Genomic DNA, 18,762 nt, shown 5'->3' with positions numbered 1-18,762 from the left:
TATATTCATCTTATATTTTATGCATAAAATAATAGGGATTGCTGATTTACTTTGTCGAGCTTTGCAGCAAAAATTTCTTAACATTTTAAATGCAATGGATCTTGTATCAAATACTAAAGCATTGCTTCAAACTTTGAGAGATGCCGGATTTGATCTTCTCCTTACAAATGTACAATCACAAAATATAAGATTGACATACCACATATTAATGCTTCGTATAAAAAGGCTATAGGTCGTTCATATCAATAGCAAGGTTCAGTAACAGTTTACCGACATTATTATTATGATATATTTAACTTAATAATATATTTTCAGCTGGAAGAATTATATTCTAGATTCAGTGATGGAAAGTGAAACTCCTCGTACTTAACTCTGCTTTAGAACCTAAGAACAACTTAACTCATTTAAAGCTTATGCTATTTAAATGCTTGCTAAAAAATTTTATCCTAAAGATTTCAATAAACAAGAGATGTATTATTTGAGATCTCAACTAAAACATTATCAGATTGATCTAATTAATCATGAGAGCTTTCAGAATATGTCTACCATTTCTGAATTATGTCAAGGATTAGCTTAAATAAATAAGTCGCAGTATTACCATTTGATTGACATGTTGATTCATCTTGTTTTGAATTTGCATGTTTCCACTGTCACGACAGAGCGAACATTTTTGTCTATGAAACATGTTAAAACTGTGCTTCGCAATAAAATAAAAGAGGAGTTCTTAGCAGATTCTATGATGATTTATATTATACGAGAGTTTGTTGAAATTGTTAATTCGAATTCAATCATAGATGAATTTTATTCTACAAAACATCAAATAGTGCAACTTTGATAGTGTAATTTTTATTTTTTTTTATTTTGAATTTTATATACTTTAAATTTTATTTTATTTTTATATTTTATGTTATGTATTTGAATTGAAACTTTATTATTAACTTGACAAATTTATATATTTGAGTTAACGATTAATCTTAAAAAATAATTTATATTTATATCATAGTCTAAGATAGGAAAAATTCTTGGCTTCACCCCTGACTAGGATCTATCTATTAGTTTAATCTTTTAGTTTAATTGCTTTTTTAAAATGGTATTAAAAATTCTTGACTCCACCCCTGACCAGGATCTATCTATTAGTTTAATCTTTTAGTTTAATTGCTTTTTTAAAATGATATTAAAAATTCTTGGCTCCATCCCTGACCTATTTAAATTTTATTATTTTTATTTATTTAATAAACCAGGATCTATCTATTAGTTTAATCTTTTAGTTTAATTGCTTTTTTAAAATGATATTAAAAACTTGATCATTATGCGATGACATATTTAAATTTTATTATTTTTATTTATTTAATAAAAATTAAGCACTAAATAATATAAGTTTATATAAGTTTTGAGTCTAAATAATTTTTACTTGAAAATATATATTAAAAAATAATATAAATTATATTTTTAAATCTTATTAATAATTTAAGTTTTTAAATGTCACTAGTTGTTTTAGAAAAAGATTGTTAATATCAATAATATATGTCAATGATTTTATTGCTTATATCCCATTGGGCATTACCCGTGGACCAAATAATATGAAAATGAAGACAAAAACTACAATGACGCGACATATGAACATCGTGATACGATAACCTCATGCATGTCTGAATTTATTCAACATGCCATTGCCATTTGATTTAACCATTGAAAGCACAAATTAGACGAGAAAAACATGTTTGTGTACACGAAAACCCCACCGCCAAACTCATTGAAATCAATGCCTGAATCTATATTATATTTTTATTTTAAAAAAGTCCTTAGGGAGATACACATGATGTAACTCTGGCCACCCAATGATTCTTGGGCAATACCTAGAGAATCAGAGAGGACCATCGGCTAGAGCTAGAGTGTAGACTAGATATCGTTAAGGTCATACAAAAACGGGGACTCCATATTTGTATAATTTGCTAGAACTTGTGTCTTGTGATGTGATGGCAATTATCGCTTCTTTTTTATTAAGAGTTGGTCTGTCTCCCTTTTGGTCTCCTAATTCGTTCACGTAAAGCTGCTGAGCTTGACCTTCATGGGAGTGACTGCATTCTCTCGCATGGACTTTGGGGCAATGTCAGAGGCAGGACCAATAGCGGGGAGAAAAGGAGCGAGTTCCGTGAGAATAATATCAATTGATTTTTTAGTTAGTAAGTTCACCAAACAAGCTACACCGGCCAATGGATGCGGGGCCAGAATTAATTGCACAAGAGAGGAGAAAATCCATTTTATATTGCAAAGGATAAAAAATTAGTCAACATAAAGTATTTTGTAATTAATCTTCAAATTTAGTTAATTTATTTTAAAATATTTTCAATTCATGAAATTTTATAAAATATTTTATAACATTCCCATAATATCATTAAATATTCAATGCAAATATTTTATTATCAAACTTTAAACTTAGTGAATATATAAAAAAAATATCCTACAAATAATAATTTATTTATAATATTATTTGTTAATTTCAAGCAACTTTATTTTACTATCATTGGAATTACCTGCTACTTCACACTCATCTAAATCTTCATTGTTATAACCACTACCACTTAATTAATATAACATATAATCATCATCTCTTTGTTTCTTTATTTATTTTCCATAGTAGTATTTACTAGAAACATAAAAAGAATTTCCATGTAAATTATTGTATATAAAACATTTTACATGTAAAACATTTTTCATCTATGAATTATTTGGCACAAAACAAATATTGGACCCTTAAGCTTTAAGGCCCGATAGAACTTAAGCATAAGGTACAAATCATATAAGGGCAGATTGAATACAAGCACCAAAAAAGAAAAGAACAGGAAAAAAAAAAGAACATTGTTGAAATTGAATAAAAAATAAACATCAATGGATAATTTTTTTTTTTTGAATTCAAGAAACCCTATTCTTTAAAAAACGTACTTTGTAAACCTAAGTGAACGAGTAAAACTTTGGATGTTCCAGGCTCTTACAAGAGGTGCACGTCCTGACTTGAACTCAAGACCTGTTGTGTAGATTTCAAACCATTTGCCATCATGTTATGCCCTTTGGGGATCAATCGATAATCAATTCGTGATATATTGTGAATCTAATTAAAAAAAAGTAATATAAAACAAAATATTTAAATGTTGTTAATATTTTTTTCTAGTTAAGAAACAATTAGTATGAAAGTTAATTCTGTCAAATAAACATCTCAACTTAATAACTTAAACTCATAAGTGATGTTCCAGAATAAATTTATATAATTCTTTAACACATCTCTTCAAGTGAAAATTATTTGGACTTAAAATTTGCACAAGTTCACAATGTAAAAGAACCAATGTAATCTTAAAGTTGAAATTGTTAGGTAAGGTCCTAAGACATGATTTATATAATTTTCTAACAAAATTATTGTAACTTAGTTTACTTGGTGGGTCCAAAGACAATCTGAATGACCGATAAAAATGTAATTTATCTCAAAGAAATTTCAAGTTGATATATATATATATATATATATATATTAAGATGACAACATATAAATTGGATGGACTTGGATCAACTTGAGATGATATACCAAATTCATGATCTAAGTTATGAAACCATAATAATCTCACAAAAAGCAAATAAAAAAATTATGAAATTCAATTCTCAATCAACCTAACGCTGAATAATAAAATTAAAACTAAAAATAAAATCTAAAAAAAGACCTAAGTTAACATGTCAAACCTACAACCCAGGTCATAAGACCGATACCAAGATAACTCTTTAAAAACCAAATCAAAATAAGTTACAAAGTTTAATTTTCAATCAACTCAATGTTAAATAATGAAATTATAAAAAAAAAGAACATAAAACATAAACCGGGTCAATCTGCACAAACTCACGACCGAGTTAATTAAGAGACCAGATAACTTCATATAAGAAAAAATAAAAAAAGATAATTCAATTTAACTCGAGTTAACCAATGAAACTTACAACCTTGATCATGAAACTGAAATAACCCCATAAAAATTAAATCAAGAAGAATTATGAAGCTCAATCCTTGACCAACCTAATGCTGAATGACAAATTTTTTCTAAAGAAGATTCAATTGAAAAATGACACAAAAAACAACTTGAATTAACCCGGGTTAACTTGCTAAGCATTATTTTCAAGTTATAAGATCGGGATAATCTAATAAAAAGCAAAACAAAACAAATTGTGAAGCTCAATTATACTCAATGTTGAATGATAAAATTTTTTAAAAAATCAATTAACAATAGAACACAAAAAATAATTCAAGTCAACTTGGGATAATCCACTAAATATTATCCTCAAGTCATGAGGTCGAAATAAACTAATAAAAAAACTAAAATAAATTATAAAACTTAATTTCCAATCAATTTAATATTAAATGATTAAATTAGAAGGAGTTAATTAAATTAATTAGATTAACTAACTAAACTCGTAACTCTTGTCATAAAAATAGAATACTCTAATAAAAACTAAATTTAATCTTAAATGATAAAACTAAAAAAAAAACATTGATTAAAAGAAATTATTCTAATTAATAAAGATTTGTGAGGAGAAGTAAAGTAAAATAACTCCTGCTTCACCTTGCAGGTATTAGTTTTTGGTGCTGAGAAAGGTGCACGTTTTGGTGGGGAATTCATCGTCATTTATATCTGTGATGTCAACAACCATGCTCGACATGCCTCCAAATTTCACCCGAGCTTGAGAACAGTTCCGCTCATGTAGCCCAGCCCAATTACTTTAGAATGAATTAGCCCAGCCCAAATCTATCCCCGTGAAGCACCATAAAAGGGCCCCAAGGAGTCTAGGCCCAGTTGCGGCAGTTTTACTTACATGCTGGTAAAAAAGAAGAAGAAGCTAGTTTATGAATTTCTTTAACCAGTCATCTATCTTAGGCTAATTGGTAAAATGACTCCACAACTATTGGTAAATCCAACTTAACCCATGATCTTATGATTATCTGATTTTAGTCTCTCCAACTATCAGGTCAAAGCAATGCATCATCCAGACTTTGCATGATGGTTTGAAATTAAGAGATCAAAAGGTCATAACCAATAGTTGAAGGATCATTTTACAAATTATCCTTTATCTTATCAATGGGTACTTGTCAATTGTCATAATATTTTCTCTAATAAAAATGTGGGAAATAGCCAAATATCTGTCTTGAATATCCACTGTGATTTAATGAATTTGATTTCTACTTGTAAAGGTTAATCTAAATTACTTTGTATTCCCAAGTCTTCAATTTATTATAGATTTTTTCATACTTCATATTATACTTGTATTTCATCACCTAATTTATTCAAAATCTTGTCCCTTTTTTTTTTTTTGTCTTAAAGATATTTTAGACAACAATTTTAAAGGAAAATGGATGGAAGGACTCAAATGAGGAATTTCTAATACTTTAGGGGTCCAATTGAAAATTGTGTTGAATTTAGTTAGTCATTTTATTCGAGGATTGTTAGAAAATAGTCTCTAATTTGAGTTTTCCCAATATTTCATCCATAGCCTTTCCTTTAATAATAGCTAACAACACCAGTCTTGCTCGCCACGGAAAAGAGAAGTCTTCTTTATCTGGCGGGTAAATGAATTGACCATTTCTATTAGTGGAAGCATCACACCCATGGGCCGTGACACAGCCATGGTCGAGTGAGTCACTGCCGAGAGAAAACATGGACCCGGAAACGAATCGGTTGACATCGTATGACGCCTGGGCTGATGACCAAACATTAATGACTGGCCGGTGAGCTCAGGCATCCTCTTTAAAGACTCGGGCAGGCTCTGGCTCTGGCTCTGGCTCGGGCTCTGGACACGGCAACATATTTGGCAAAAGCAAATATATATATAGGCAAAAGCAAATATATATATAGCCAAGGCAAACATGCACGGGACCAAGAACAAACTCCGGCCTCACTGATAAACCCTAGTTTACAAATCTTTACTTCATCAGTGAAAAAATTAAAACCACTGTTTTTTTCTATTTTCCTTTTGCTTTGTAGTACTACCTTCCACAGGCAATTTCATTTTCTAAAGGGACATTAAATACGAGGCCCATACTGAGATTGACCTTACAATGCATGCAGAGAGCAGACCACCATTCATTTTCTGAGACTGCAGTGTATAATTATTACACGACATGGGAATTAGGGCTTTGGACTTTGTTAAAATGCAGACAGGAACAAAACGAACAGTCAATAAAGTGGAACTTGTTGCAAAGGCTCTTTTGTATCTAAAACTCCTAGGGTTCTGTTTATGTTCTTTCCTTTTCATTCCGTGTCAGCAATGGAGGGAGGAGAGAGGGAGAGAGATGTGGACGGTTTCGAAATGGTTGGTGGGCAGAGCTTTCATTCATCAGGAATTTGTAGAGCTACTAAATCAGCGGTCAAACGTAACAGCGCTTGCATTGTGAATACATAATATTTCTTATTTCCACACCCCAATGGCAAGAAAAAAATTGAACAAGAAGAGCAAAAAAGGAAGCCAGTCCCAGCTTCGATGTGTGCTATTTTTTCATGAAATTTAAATAGACATAATGAGCATTGATGATTGCCTGTTTACGGCGATCGATCTTAATGGTTACTTGTTTACTTGCTTCCTGAATCCCAATGCAGCTGATGCAAACGTAACTAAAATAGCTTGAGAACTCGATTTGGGAGCCGTAGCATGGTGAAGGATGGAGAGTGAATTTATTTTAGTGTTAGAGGAAAATTTTACTTTAAATTATTTTTTATAATTTTAAACTATTTTTATATAAAAATAAAAATAAAATATTATTTTAATATATTTATAAACAAAAACTATTTTGAAAAATAATCAATTGTTGCAATAATAAATATTACCCAAAAAGCTTCAAAAAAGTGTGTTTAAAAACAACGGGGCTTAAGATACAGGATTAACTACAAAATAATTCCCCTACCTAAATACTAATGGACCGACGATGTTTTTTCTACTAATTGATTGAATCGGTGTTATCTTTAGTTTCATGTTGCCCCTTCATTCATATTCAAAAATATTTAATAAATTATATTGGAAGTGAGGTTGGTGCTGAATTTACTAGCTTTTTTGTTATTTTTATTGTTTGATTTTTTAAAACAACTAATGTACATACATACATACATATATATATATATATATATATATATATAAAGGACCACTGTACTTTTAATGATGACATAAAGAGATTATAATTGTTATTTAAAAAAGAAGCAGAGGGAATAATAGTTTTTGTAGTGAATTTAGCACCAAAACAAATGTGACACCTATAATTTAATTAATTTCTTGTTTTACTTTGGTATTTTAAAAAATTATATTTTGTATTCTCAATCAAACTAAATTTCAAATTATGTTAAATAATACCATATATAACTTTTATAAATAATAAACTATAAACCTAAGAAAATGAAATAACATTCACTCCCACTCCTGATTTTTTTTTCTCTCCGCAACATTCTTTTTTCACAAAACTAAAAAATCTTCAAATAAAAAAGATTTATTTAAATGAATCATATTTTTCAACCAAACCTCTTAAAATCTCATTATGTTTGTGGTTGAAGAAGAAAACGATATCCCTTAAGATTTTCGAAAGCTTCTTTAAAAGTTTAGAATTATTTAACAAGTATGCTCTAATTTTTTAACCAAATTAAGATATTAAAATTTATTGGATGTCTGTTTTGTTTATGTTAAATACTATAAATTGGTTAAATTATATATTATTCTCTCTTAATTTAATCATAAATTGTAAAATATTTAAGGATTTGATTAATACACACCGAGCCTTGAATAAACTGTAATTAATTCATTTTTTTCTTGGATAATGACAATATTGACAAACCAAACATGTGTTAGTCATTGGTTAACATAATTTATCATGCATTGATAGAAATTATATAAAAAAAAAACCTTAGAGTTTAGGCTAGCTTATCACTCATCAAACCCTACTTTTAAAATATTAATGAAAAACATGATTAATTGATATATAACTATTAGATAAAATTTGACATGATTAATTGATATATAACTATTAGATTTTTTTACCATTTTTTAACTTGATTAAGTAAGTTTAATCACAAAACTTTTAAAATCCTCTAATTGTAACTAACTAGTCATTGTTCATTAAACTCTAATTACATAATATAAATTGCAATTTGTTCAATTGATGTTGAACCCTAGTATAATCTCTATTTAACCATTGTTTAATATAATTAGACATATCTTAAATATTATTAAATGTTATGTAATTTTTCATTGGTTATCATTTTAGGATACAAAATGTCATCTATTATTGCTTATAATGACAACTTATCATACATTAAAAAAATTGTTACTATGACTATATGGCTTATATGAACATATTGCACCTATGCAAGCAAGTATTTTATATAAACTTGTATAATTTTCAAAAGTGTATATGTTCTTAAAAGTTATGAAATAAGGGTTTGTAAATGGATATACACCTTTCATTGTCATTGATGAATGTCATCTAAAAGGTCTATATAAAAGTGTTAGGTATTTTATTATCAGTAATTGGGTTAAATGTCAATAATAAATTTTTTTCAGTTATATAAATTGTTGTGGAAGCTAAAGACAACATCACATGATGATGGTTCTTACATGTCCTATATAAACCCATTGAAAATAGAGTACATAAAAGACCTTTAAAATCGAAACTGAACCGAATTGTTTTTTTAATTTTTCTAATTGGTTTAATCAGTTTTTTATAATTTGGTTTTTTCAATTATTTTTTTTTAATTTTCTCAATTGAATTGATTTTTCGGTTTTTTTCTCACCCCTGCCTAAAGAGGAACAAACTCTAAACACATATAGAGAAAGGGAGAGCTCATATTCTCTACTTTAACCTCTCTTGTATCTTTTTGAAGTTCAAATTCATAAAGATCGAAGAGTTTTCTAAGTTTATTGCAAGTATTCATGAAGTTCAAATTCAACAATCATCTTTAATTGCTCAATTTTCAGAATCCATCAATCAATTATAGAAAGTTCAATATCCTTTGAAGTTTACTTTAGAGCACTCATGAGAGAGCATTTTTCTTTTCTTTTCTTTTCTTTTTGAGCTATAGAACATCAACTTGAGTCTTGGTTTCAGATTTACACAGGGGAATATTTTTCAAAAGCCTTTATACTATAGTTCGCTGCTTTGCTACCGAATCCCAGGATAACATATTCCCATTGCCCGTCCGTTTTGTAGCCGCACCTTCCTATGTGGAAAATGACACATCAACCCACCTGTTTTTCGAACAGCCATTTATACCCTCGACCTTTATTTCATGCTGAGTCCACATTTTGCATATAAATAGCAGCACCATATTCCTCATATATTTCATGGCACTGTTCAGCAAAAGGTCAAATCTCAAGAGCCATTATTGTCTCCTCCCCGCCCCCCTCCCCCCCAAGCTCTCTGGTTCCCACCATGTCTCAACCGGGAACTGTAACACCGATGTTTGTCTTGAGTCAGGGTGAAATAAAACAGAGAAAGATAATGTTAATATAGACGTCATGGCTATATCTCTCCTGAGCTTATCCTTCTTATATATCCTTTCTTCTTTTCTCAAGTTCATAAAGATGGCTTGAGTTTTCTTGACCTTGCAAGTCCAAGAATATTGTTAGCTTGGTCATTGTTAGATCCTCATGCTTCGAGAGTAAGATATTTTTTTTGGTTTTGAGATGTGATTCTCTCCTTACACTTGTTAGATCCTCATGCTTCGAGAGTAAGATTTTTTTTTTTTGGTTTTGAGATGTGATTCTCTAATTGTATTTCACTTCAATTATTTCTTTATAAACTCTCAGTGTACTTTGCTTTAGTTCTTTGACTATGAGCTGTTATGCTCATGACTTGCTTTGATACATGCTTTGGCTGCATAGTATATCAGCTTCAGTTGAGAAAATACAAGATGCAGCTTCTTATCTTTTTCTGTCCGTACGTCGCATGTTTTGGTATCCCTCTCCAGTCTTCTTTTCAGTTTTTTTTCTATGGATGTTATGGGTTTGTGCTTGTTAGTCAAGCAATTTGCTCGTTGGCTGCATATCTTTTAACACACTCGATGAGTTCTGAACGCATTCACTCAAGGAAAGAAAATCTACTTTAAATACAATTTGCATGGAAGGAATTTCACTACTTGTGTTCACAAGATATATAGTCCTTTGGTTGTTTCTTTTCTTTTTCACCACATTATGAGTAATATATGTGTGCGTGTGAGATGAGAAATATGCGCCGGCTATGATGAGCTTACTCTTCTCTTTTCTGCCTCTGTACCTCTCTAGCGGCCATGGTGAAAGGGAACTATTTCACTTTTCTTTGTTTCATTTTTCATTTCATGCAAGGGAAAATGATTTCCCTCTGCACTCACAGAAAGCTTTGGCGAAGGCTGGTGCTGTAGTAGCTGTAAGAGCTGTTTGCCCTGCCCAAAAAAAAAAAAAGAGGCTACCTGTAAAATTGCACATATTCTCTGAATTTATTGACAAAAGGTCGCCTGCCTTCCACTGCATTTAGAGCCGTTGATGGCCAAACCATATGGGATGCGTTTTCCTGGTTAAGTTAGAGACGGTCCATAAAAAACCAGTCTGCAGATGTGTACTAATTAGTGGGGGGCTTTAAGCATGCTGGGTCAGATAATTTAATGTTTTCAGATAATTCAACCGTCTTATAATTTTTGTGGTTACGGTTTAAAAGACAATTTAAGAAAAAGTTATAGCACAGATGCTTGAAAATAACCAAAATAACTTTCAAAGCTGTTGTCACAGTAGAGCTTCTTCAACTTCGAGAGCGAAGAGAATCAGTTCCAGCTAAATCTCCATCGATTCTACGAGGTCAAATACAAAGTACAAAATTGAGATGATGATCAAAAGCTCATGATAATTGCTGCACCAACCAAGTCCGTGTGATAATTATTTTTTTCATGAAATAACAAAGCTCATGATAATTGCTGCACCAACCAAAAATGTCCACATCAACCAAGTCCGCGTGATAATTATTTTTTTCATGAAATAAAATTTATTTACATGATCTATGAGATCTACTTAACCCATGAGAAACCATTACACGGCCCTTGTTGCAGCACCCAGTATTCATATTAGGGTCCACTGCACCAACCAATCGCAGTTTTGACCCGCATGAAACTGGTTGTGTAATAATTTTTCTTGAGATAATTTTCCTTAATTCACAGCCTCCAGAACTGTAAAACCCCGACAAAAGTTCAAAAAAAAACAGAGAGAGAGAGAGATCCACCCAGCTTCAGGCTCCAATTTACATCCACAAAACAGTGAACTGTCTCCATAACAACAGAACAGACAATTCAACACAAGTTCTTTCTGTGCTTGTATTACTTTCATTTTTTCTTGTTTTTATAAATTTTTCAAGCTGCAAGAACCAATACTTTTATTGTACCCTGACTATTTGCAGATAGCATTGTAGGACTATCACTCTTCCAGCAAACAGCACTGATGAAGTAAGATCCTGCATCCTCATCAGCATCATCCATCTCAGGGGAACCAAATCTATGCCGTGTCACATGTTTAGAGATTTCCTGCAAAATAAAAGCCAAAACATGAAATTGATGAACTTGGAAATGAGAATTTACGAAGGCTGATTTTTATTAATAGCTAACCTTATGGTAGACAAAGACCTCATTTGTTTCACTCCCACATGCAATATATTCACTGCTTACTGAGAGACCCACAAAGTTTTTCTCGTTTGTGTGGCCTCTAAGGGTACGAACCTGAAAGCATAACTCAAAAGGCGTGTGACTTGGCTATTCAACTTTGCCTAATATATATCATTTAAGCAAGAAACAAAAAGAAACGATGCCAATCACACAAAGCCAAGGGGAATACTAAAATAACGTGGATGAAAGTTAATCTAATCAAGCAAGCACAATCTTCCAGTAATTTATCCAACAAGGAAAATTTTCAGACTGTAGGATAAGAAACTAATCCAGTTTTAGAACTTAATCGGTTCAGTTATTGCAAATTTTTTACTGCACAATCTTCCAGTAATTTATCCAACAAGAAAATTTTCAGACTGCAGGATAAGAAACTAATCCAGATTTAGAACTTAATTGGTTCAGTTATTGCAAATTTTTTACGACCATCATTTGAAAAAGATTTTCCATGTGTAATTCATGAACAGACTTGTTTTCCCATCAACAATTTGAAATTATGGAGTCCGAAGTCAAAATCCAATTTGGCTTATGAGAATCGATAGTATCTATGTATGAAGACTCAAGATATGAAATGCAAGATAGAAATAATTCTTTTGGGAAAAAGCAAATAATATTTGATCTCTTTTGAGGCTCAAACATTACATTATTGCTAGTATATAGTATTTATATTGAAAAAGAAAGGTGCAGCCATAACTGTTTCATGAACAGATTACTTACAGGCAGATTCTCTTTTACATCCCATAACCTTAATGTGCTGTCTGTTGACGCTGAAGCAAGCTCGCTGTTAGATAAGAATTTTACATATGAAACAGTTTTCCGGTGCCCGCTGAACACATAGAGTGGATGGGTGACATTTCTCAAATCATAGTAGTGAATCTGGTGGTCTGCTGAACCAACCTGAAAATAATTCAGAACTCATCCATAAGGTTATATATATTCTGTATGGATATAAATAACAGGAGTATGTCCATTCCAGAGGGTGAAGCTCCACAGTGTTATGAATTTGTGATTTAAATAATCAAAGGTAGCTCATGAAAGATGTGCATTACACACATCTGATTAACCCAGCCTTTCTTCAAGGTCACATTAAGCAAATGCTTTCACTACGTTGCATTTGGTATCAGATAAAAAATTTGGAGGTGAAACATTTAAGAGGTTTAAGTTTTAAAAGATTAAGAGTGTAATAAAATATTAACTGCGAAGTGTTAACGGTGTATGGTTGGATGTGTTGGAAATAAAGATAATTGATGGGACCCACATGTCAAAAACGCCCCACTTTTCATAAGGAAAAAAAAATTGATATATTGAAAAAAACGAGTTTTCAAGGGTACAACTTACCCTCAATGCACCTCACTTTTGAGGTTAAATGCTCCCCCCAACTCTTTTTGTGTTCTAAACAAGATGAGAGGGGGTGGGAAGTTACTAGGCTAACTATTCCCCCTCTTTCACCTCCTAACAAACAAATCCATAAGGTTAAGATTTTCATAAAAGGTTAGCAGGCCACATCATCCCACTCCCTTATCAAGTGTGCAAGGCCCAAACCCAAACACCAAATAAACCCAAAAGTGGATTTCAAATAGCAGAATGCCTTAATCCAGCACAAATGCTTGCTTTTGTATGGGTACATGGATTTGGAGAATGAGACCAAGTCAAGAATAGTTATCTGTCTCTTCGAAGAAAAAAGAAAAGAAAAGAAAGTTGTTCGTTGCAGGAGCATACCGCAATATAATTGCTAGATCCAGGATTGTACTTGACACAACAAATATTTGCTTTCATGTCAATGTTTAGAACGCTAGCCTCCTGCTTTGTGCACCAAACTTTGACCTGGTTTACATAGAGCACAGATTCAAAATATTGTTAGTAAAAATGTACCTCCCTTTGAATATAATACAACTCAAGAGGAAGACTATGCAACCATATAATATTTTTACTTTGGTGTTGTTTGTCTTGCCAGCACATGCTTCACAACTTGAACTTCACACATAAAACTGTTTCCATGTAAAACATAGACTTTCCATTCATTACAGGCACTTTGCTAATTTATCTTGAAAAGCAGGCAGAAGCATAACCCAAATTATCATCATTCAACAGCTCATCACAGCTATTCAACAACAGTGTTCATGGACAGGAACATGCACCTACCTGTGTATCTGAACTTTCCCGTTTGACACCAACATTAGAATTTTCATATTAAATTACTTTCTTCATGTCCACAATAAAAAACAAATAAACTTCATATTTCAGCAAAAAAGATATGGAAGGGCACCATTGATCTCTTTGCAAGCTTACAGAGGAAGTGCTTTAACAACCAAACCAAATAAATTGCCTGGGGGCTTTTTTCATACTAGCAATGAAAAAGGAAAAAAAAAAAAAAAAAAAACCTCCCATGAAAATGCAAGAGTTTGAATGCTATTGAAAATTATAGTATGAAAAACCAGTATAACCAACTCAAACTTGGTAGAAAAGTAGAGCAGAATTTTCCAGAAGTAGAGTACCAAATAAAATATGGACAATAATACCACAGGTTTGCCTGGTTCTTCTGGACAGCAATCCCATCCTAGATATTGCTTTATTTTTTTATTTTATTTTTTGGTAGAGATTCTAGACTGTGCAGTTGTAAGTAGACTAGACTTGATATAGATTAGTTTTAGCATACCTTACAATCATCGCTACCAGATACAAGCATAGAAGGTTCTGTGCGAGAAAAATCAACACTCCATGCACGTTTTTCATGCTCTTCGTATTCCATCACGCTCTGCCAAGTTAATACATGTTTGTAAGCAAACTATGGTAATAGCAAATAAGTAATAAGATAGTATTAAAAGATGACCACAATACTTCAATTAGTACCTGCCTGGTTGTCACATCCCAAACAGTTACTATTCCCTCATAATCACTACTGGCTATATGATTTTTAGTAAACTTGTTCCAACTCAAGCAGCTAAGTTTAGAACGTGTAGACATCTCCACAACAGGGCAGTGCACATCTGCAGGTTCATTCACAACCTGGAGGGAAATAGCATAATCAATGATAAATAACCAGCTAAAGAACACAATGATTCATGTTCAGACTATAATGCAGTAACTCGAACGACCAGGAAGTATTATATTAATGCTCTCCTCTGGTAGATTTCCTGAGTTCCTATATGGTAAAACCACCAGACCACGAGATGTGGACAAATTGGAATATATGTCCAACAAAATTGAATATGGCTTCCAATAAGTACCCCAAAAATTATTAAATGAAAACACTGCTCTTCATGTTTCATAAGCACAGAAGTCTGGCCTGATGTTTAAAAGGGTGCGCTCCTTCCTTAGCTACCAGTGTACAAACCTCAAGCTAGAGAAGCAAAGTTTTCATAAATCCCCTAATCTCAATGTGGGTTACTGACGCTCAAAAGTTGCACTCAGGATACCCCTGACTGCAAAACAAAAAAAAAAAAAGAATGTTTCATATATGCGGGTAGAACCACAGAAGAGTATTCTGGTCAGATTGAATCTAGCTCTCCACAGAATTTTTGAGAATGAAGAATTTTAAGATGTTAGTGAAAATACACCCATCAAACAATTGATGAGACTTTCTATTATAATCCACAAACTACTCAATGGAATACGCCCATGGATGGTAAACACTCAAATACTACCATGATCAAACTGCAGGACATAACTCTGTCTACAGCATATTTCTTTTTCTTGTTTCCCTAGACATTTTATGCAAAAATGAAAAGGAGTTTCAAATAAAAACTGAGACCGTTATCTTACAGAAGAAAAGTCAAAGACTTTGATTCGCCGTGAAACTCCAGCAGTAGCGAAAAATTCATCATCACGGTCAAATTCTATGCTGCAATCCACATTTTAAGTTGATACAATTCAGAAGCATTGAATAAAATATAAAAGTAAACATAAAACACAAGACAAAAGACAAGAGAAGCTAGATTGATAACTCAAGTAAGAGTTTATTGGTTCCATTAGAATAATAACATGTTCAACAAATGCTACAGGTAGCATCATGAAAACCAACCCTCCACCACTTCAACCAGTAAAGTACACCAACTACCAATTATTGCATCCAATTATTTTAACCATCGAAATGTTTTTGTAGATTACTTGCTAATTATTTAGGGATACCATTCACCAAAGACAAAAGCTACTTTCCTTGTGAAGAAACACCACTTGTATATTTACAACTCACAGTTGCTCCAGCACAATTTTGTATCTGAAATATAATAAAGTATTCAAGTATCCTAAAGAAAAATAAAGCAATTTGTCACCCCAAATACACCTAATCTGATGGGCATTCAATAGTGTTAACTAACCTTGATACTATATTGGCTGAGTGAAATATATCCCCGTGCCTGAGTTCAGCAATGACCCTTAACCGACTGTGTCAAAAAAACAAATGAAAAATACACATGAACTCCAAGCATATGAGATAAAAACGTGGTAATATAAAAATATTTCAAAAATGAAATGAAAATTGATATTTATACCTGTACTGAGTAAATGTACTCAGCACAGATTGAAAATCTGCAAGACCAGCATTGTAGCCCTCTCTATGAATGACATTTTTATCCCTTTCTGACTGGTTATGCGGATGATTTGCCAACTGACGGCGCTTTTGCAAGTAACAATCTTGCAGGTCATTGAACTGCAATGAAAGAAAAATGAATCAAGGAGAAAATGAAACATCATTTGAAAGTTTCTAAAAGTGGTTCCTAGAAAGGAATCCAGGAAATCACACCGCAACAATAATATACACATAATCAGCTCAATATGAGTAGGATGAGATTATTTCATGTTGAGCAGAGCTAGATTACTAGCTGTATTGACATCTAAAAACAATGAGGTTGACCAATAGCATTAGGTTTTTTTGCTTTTGTCTTTTTGTTATCCATGCAATACTTGTATATTGAAGAGTCGGAGTTATATACTTCCCATTAACAAACATGCAGCAAACTCCATTAAAGATTACCAACCTGTGCATGCACGCGCTTTTTCTTCACTGCAGATAAACCTGAGTGATTATATTGCGGGTCAGACCCACTTGATGTATCCTTTCTCTGGAGCCCATGAGAGCTTACTTGAGCCTTTCCATCCATTTTCTTGGTTGGAATATTCCCAGTAGTCAGCCCTCTAGCATTAAGAGAACTGGTGACAACACCACTGTGGTTCTTGTCAATTGTTGACGCCCACGGTTTTCGCACAGTGAGATCATCTCCAAGCATTCGCAATTTCATAGAGTACCTATCCCTGGCACGATACAGCTCAATTCTGTGTTTCTCTACAGCATCTATGTCCTCCTTAATATATCGAAGATCGGTACGTACCTACAACAGTAAGAATCCATCCATCAAACTATTTATCAACAAATATAACCATCTCAACAAACATTATGGATGGCAGGTCCATCAACAATCAAATAAGTCGAAAACACAGAAACACAAAGGAAGATATTAATGGAAAGTAAGAATCCATCCATCCATCCATCCATAATGGAAGGGAAGGGAGATGAGGATTGAACAGGCCAAGCATTTAGAAGCATACCTCATTCAATTCATCCATCTTTTGCTTCCGCAAGTAGTGCAAGAAATCTAGCAGCACCTGCATATTTCTCTCGGCTTCTTCTTGTTCCATTTTTCTCTTCCTCTCTGCAAGAAGTGACATGAGGGCGTCCAGGTCCTTAATTGAAACTTCACAACCCTGACTAACAATTACGAGAATGTGTCATTTTCACATGCATGTGAAAGGAAAAATCAATTTTGTTCATGACTTAATCTGTTTTCTGCATCTAAACAACCCCAATAAAATTTCAGAGAATGCAGAATAAACAATCACACATCCATATAGTTTTTCAGAGTAAAAATTTCATGCAAATTTCTTACAATTGTTAACAGTGGTAGGATATCACTAAACTAACAACTCAAAATACAACTATAAGCATTCGGTCCAAGGAGCTCTTTCGCCAGTCTGGTCTTATCGAAATTATGTGAGTAACAAGCATATCGCCCTTCCAACTCTATGAAAAGCTAAAATTCTCCTAATCCTCTCATTTAAAATCACAAAAAGTGATTTACAAGGTGAAGACCAAAATTAAAGTGATTTAGAATGCAACGGACTGACCTGCTGTAAGGATTGGCGAAAATGTTCAATAGGCGACGCATTCTTGGATGTTTGACGAGCAGAGGCCTTCTTTAATAGCTACACATGTGAACCGCACACAACAACTCACAATGAGCTGCAATTTCCAAGTGAATATCATTTCAAAAATTTTATTTATTTATTTTAGTTTTCAATCCCTTTTTTTTTTTCAAAATTGACAATTAATCAGTTTAAATTAAACAAATCGCTAATTTCAATTGTTCGAGATATTAAAAAGCAAATAGAAGGTAGAAAAAACCTTTTGGAGCAAGAAATTAGGGAAGAGCTGATTGGTAGTGAGGTAATGTCTACAGCAAGGGCAATCGTTCTTGTTACGGAGGTGTGTGGTGATGCACATGTAGCAAAAGCTGTGACCACATGCTGTGAGGAAGGCATCTTTTATAATCTGCATGCAAATCGGGCAGAGGAAATCCTTCTCCAGCTCAGCATCTTCTGCGCTCGGGGCGGAGGAGGGCTCAGGCGGCGCAACTGCGGCAGCCGTGGATGTTGAGGGTTTCGGCTCTGGCTTTACCGCTGGGACAATGGCCCCCGTTGAAACCTCTTCCATTTATTAAAAAAAAGAGAGAGCTAATCTTCGTTGTTTGCTTCGGACTTCCGGTGTGGTGTAAAATAAAACAAAATCTGTGCTGTCTCTGTGCTTTTCTTTTGTGTTGCATGCTTGCATTTGCAGTCACAGGGAATAAGATGATGGGGAGTAGATGGAGAAAGGTTGTGGGGTCCAGTGTGAGCTTGTGAGTTGTGAGGGTGAGAATGGTACACGTGACACGACCGCTTCTCTCGGGTTTTATTTTTTTTAAAAAAAAAAACTCATACTCTTAAGGAGACTGCAGGCATGCTAGTCTTGTCATCGGCGATACTGAGATAGAATTAAAAGGTAATTTTAAATATAATAAAAATATGTGAATGCTGTGAAATCATT

The 18,762-nt window shown here is 32.9% G+C and overlaps 1 protein-coding gene across 3 annotated transcripts; it reads right to left on the bottom strand.

Annotated features, from left to right (window-relative positions):
• Positions 1 to 10,987: 10,987 nt before the first annotated feature.
• Positions 10,988 to 18,518, bottom strand: COP1 (Transducin/WD40 repeat-like superfamily protein). 3 transcript variants are annotated; one of them, XM_011009459.1, is made up of 13 exons: positions 18,082 to 18,518; positions 17,805 to 17,882; positions 17,229 to 17,384; positions 16,661 to 17,011; positions 16,175 to 16,332; positions 16,001 to 16,066; positions 15,447 to 15,525; positions 14,535 to 14,690; positions 14,341 to 14,439; positions 13,404 to 13,508; positions 12,402 to 12,581; positions 11,631 to 11,741; positions 10,988 to 11,549 (listed from the first exon to the last, which is right to left on the bottom strand). In XM_011009459.1, the coding sequence occupies exons 1-13, from the start codon at positions 18,388 to 18,390 to the stop codon at positions 11,379 to 11,381; spliced, it is 2,019 nt and encodes a 672-aa protein (XP_011007761.1). In that variant the 5' UTR covers positions 18,391 to 18,518; the 3' UTR covers positions 10,988 to 11,378. The 3 variants fall into 3 exon arrangements, with proteins under 3 accessions (XP_011007761.1, XP_011007763.1, XP_011007762.1); XM_011009461.1 differs by having other exon boundaries at positions 17,229 to 17,388; positions 17,805 to 17,919; positions 18,082 to 18,173; XM_011009460.1 differs by having other exon boundaries at positions 17,229 to 17,388; positions 18,082 to 18,173.
• Between the last annotated feature and the right edge of the window lie 244 nt (positions 18,519 to 18,762).

This window comes from Populus euphratica, unplaced genomic scaffold (assembly GCF_000495115.2).
Source record: "Populus euphratica unplaced genomic scaffold, PopEup_1.0 scaffold411.1, whole genome shotgun sequence".
In the NCBI taxonomy this organism is placed as follows: Eukaryota; Viridiplantae; Streptophyta; class Magnoliopsida; order Malpighiales; family Salicaceae; genus Populus; species Populus euphratica.
This window is presented reverse-complemented; position numbering and strand designations above follow the sequence as displayed.

Coding starts and splice junctions, on each gene's coding strand:
- COP1 (XM_011009459.1), bottom strand. CDS start 18,390: ATGGAAGAGGTTTCAACGGGGGCCATTGTCCCAGCGGTAAAGCCAGAG. Junction 14,440..14,534: donor GGGATGTGACAACCAGGCAG/GTACTAATTGAA, acceptor TTAACTTGGCAG/AGCGTGATGGAATACGAAGA. Junction 12,582..13,403: donor GATCTAGCAATTATATTGCG/GTATGCTCCTGC, acceptor AATTATTTTCAG/GTTGGTTCAGCAGACCACCA.